Genomic DNA, 2,208 nt, shown 5'->3' with positions numbered 1-2,208 from the left:
TTAAGGGCCACTGTTACAATAGGTACATTTGTCATTCATTTGTCACAGGTATAGCTGACAGATGTAGCAAAGTTAGCTGTTTAACATAAGAAATAAGTATTCACATCAGAAAATTAATGTTTATCACTAGTAAAAGAAAGATCTAAAAGGTACAAGTAATTAATAATTATGTCAATATCAAACTAGTTTAGATTAATAAGCAGTATTAGCTTAATACTTATGGTTCATCCTCGTCATCCAAGCACTGTAGGACAAATCTTGCACATGAGACAGCTCCAAACGGTTGCCACATTTTGTCTTTTTCTTCTGTTCCCCAGTCGACGATAGCTTTTATTACAATCCATTCAAATCCTCCTCCTCTCTTGGCAGCCCTATAAATACCTTTTGCTTCCATTTCTCCTCCAAGTGCTTTTTGGACATATTTCAACTTCTCTTCTTTTGCTTCTTTGCTACGAAACAGTGTGAATTCGGAGGCCAGAGAACCTTGATGATGAACTTTAACTGTTTTTTTTTCAATTTTAAAAACTTCGCTGTGTTTAAACAAATTAAAAAGATTTGTTCCACAGTGGTACTCGGTAGGTATAGTGCTTCTATCTTTTCCTTCAATACGCTGCTGTTCAGTGTCAATGATACTTTTGGCAACAATAATGTCACCTAATTTTGTTTTATCATCAAGTTCGTCAGTTTTGCTCTCCTTTGCTCCATAGCATATCCCAATAGCAATGACATACTTAGCCTCCACGTCTTTTTGTACTGAAACAAGAATATCTTCAGTCTCATTTGGCTCCTGGCCTGTCCTAGTTATTGCAACATTGCATGACTCGTACTTCCCCAGGATAAAATTTGCTGATCGATCTTTAGTGATAACTTTAATATATTGTCCATCATCTCCAGTAGGTTTAATTGAACCCATCACAGCACGGTATTCTATAGGTGTGGCGGTCACCAGAATGTAACGGACTTTTTTTATGAACTCTTTCTCTTCTCCGGTCAGCTTTGAGAATTTTTTTGTCAAAATTTTTTCCTCAATATCATCCAGTTTTGGGCAATATTTGCTGACATCTGGAGGTGGATCAGACTCTATTGTATGATGTATGAAACTATGAAATTATCAAAATTAGTTTAACATACTTTGATCATCACTTTTACTCTTGTCTTTACCAGCTGCTGCACTTTCAAGTGGTTCTCTGTAAATACAACAGCAGATTCATTAATTGGAGTCAGTAAAGGATATTATTTCACTTGGGATCAATCTTTTTACTTTCTTGTTTTGTCCCAGTCTCATGGCTCTCGGCCAAACCTCCTTTTAAAAATCAATAATTATTATATTAATAATATGATTAATTTTTACCTATATATGCCAGAAGGTTAGATTTTGCTTTGCCCAGTTGATCACGAAAGTCATCACAAAGTTTTATTAATGTATCCCAATTGACATCTCTATCAGCATCAAACCACCTCTGGAATACCAAATTAAGATTGGTATCTGCTATTCCTGGTATTGGCTTCAGATCAGACACATCTACATGCAATCCAGCTCCTATTGTCATGTAGTGGGCAGTAGAAGAACCAAATATCTTTATGACTGCTGCCATAGTAAGCTCCTTGCCTATAACAATAAGATAGGATATAATTTTGTTAGATTATTTATCAAGTAAACCTGTCATATTATTTGATCTTAAAGTCTATACAGCTGCAATAATGTGCACATCTTGTCAATTAAGTTGACACTATAGTATGTAGCAATTTAATTGTGTACTGCATAAATATTAGACTGATTGACTGCCATTGACTTTGTTATAGTTGTATATATATATGTTGGCACTGATAGGCAGTGACTTGAAACCACTCTAGTGTGAACACAATCAGGCCCCAGCTCTGGTATATAATATGTTTTACTTTTAAAGGACCTTAACTCAGTTGTGAATGGATTAAACACTCAAGTTATACATGGGGAGCTATAACTAAACTAAACCAACAGCTTTTACTGGCAGTAACAAGAACTAGAACTATTCTTGATACAGCATAAAAAAGGGACAAGAACTATTTGCAATTCTTGCACTTAATATAATAGAACTAGACTAGAACTAAAATTGAAAAAGCCATACTGGCCCAACAGTATTGATTTGCAAGGTCTGTCCGCACTAGTAGATCTCAATATACAAATACAAAGTTGCAATTGTTGTTTACCTGCCGATGCTGCCATCA

General features: G+C 35.2%; 1 protein-coding gene across 1 annotated transcript; it reads right to left on the bottom strand.

Annotated features, from left to right (window-relative positions):
* Positions 1–93: 93 nt before the first annotated feature.
* Positions 94–1,610, bottom strand: LOC109591595 (uncharacterized). The gene is made up of 4 exons (XM_020007302.1): positions 1,352–1,610; positions 1,243–1,303; positions 1,132–1,187; positions 94–1,080 (listed from the first exon to the last, which is right to left on the bottom strand). The coding sequence occupies exons 1-4, from the start codon at positions 1,593–1,595 to the stop codon at positions 218–220; spliced, it is 1,224 nt and encodes a 407-aa protein (XP_019862861.1). The 5' UTR covers positions 1,596–1,610; the 3' UTR covers positions 94–217.
* Between the last annotated feature and the right edge of the window lie 598 nt (positions 1,611–2,208).

The sequence above is a fragment of the Amphimedon queenslandica genome, unplaced genomic scaffold, assembly GCF_000090795.2.
Source record: "Amphimedon queenslandica unplaced genomic scaffold, v1.1 AMPQUscaffold_7758_Cont20293, whole genome shotgun sequence".
In the NCBI taxonomy this organism is placed as follows: Eukaryota; Metazoa; Porifera; class Demospongiae; order Haplosclerida; family Niphatidae; genus Amphimedon; species Amphimedon queenslandica.
The sequence above is the reverse complement of the archived record's forward strand: the minus strand, read 5'-3'. Positions and strand labels throughout refer to the sequence as shown.

Excerpts from the sequence above, each read along its gene's own strand:
- LOC109591595 (XM_020007302.1), bottom strand. The coding sequence starts at position 1,595 with ATGGCAGCAGTCATAAAGATATTTGGTTCTTCTACTGCCCACTACATG. Across the intron at positions 1,188-1,242 it reads AGTAAAAAGATTGATCCCAA|AGAACCACTTGAAAGTGCAG; the intron begins GTGAAATAATAT and ends TTGTATTTACAG. Across the intron at positions 1,081-1,131 it reads GAGTAAAAGTGATGATCAAA|AGTCTGATCCACCTCCAGAT; the intron begins GTATGTTAAACT and ends ATCATACAATAG.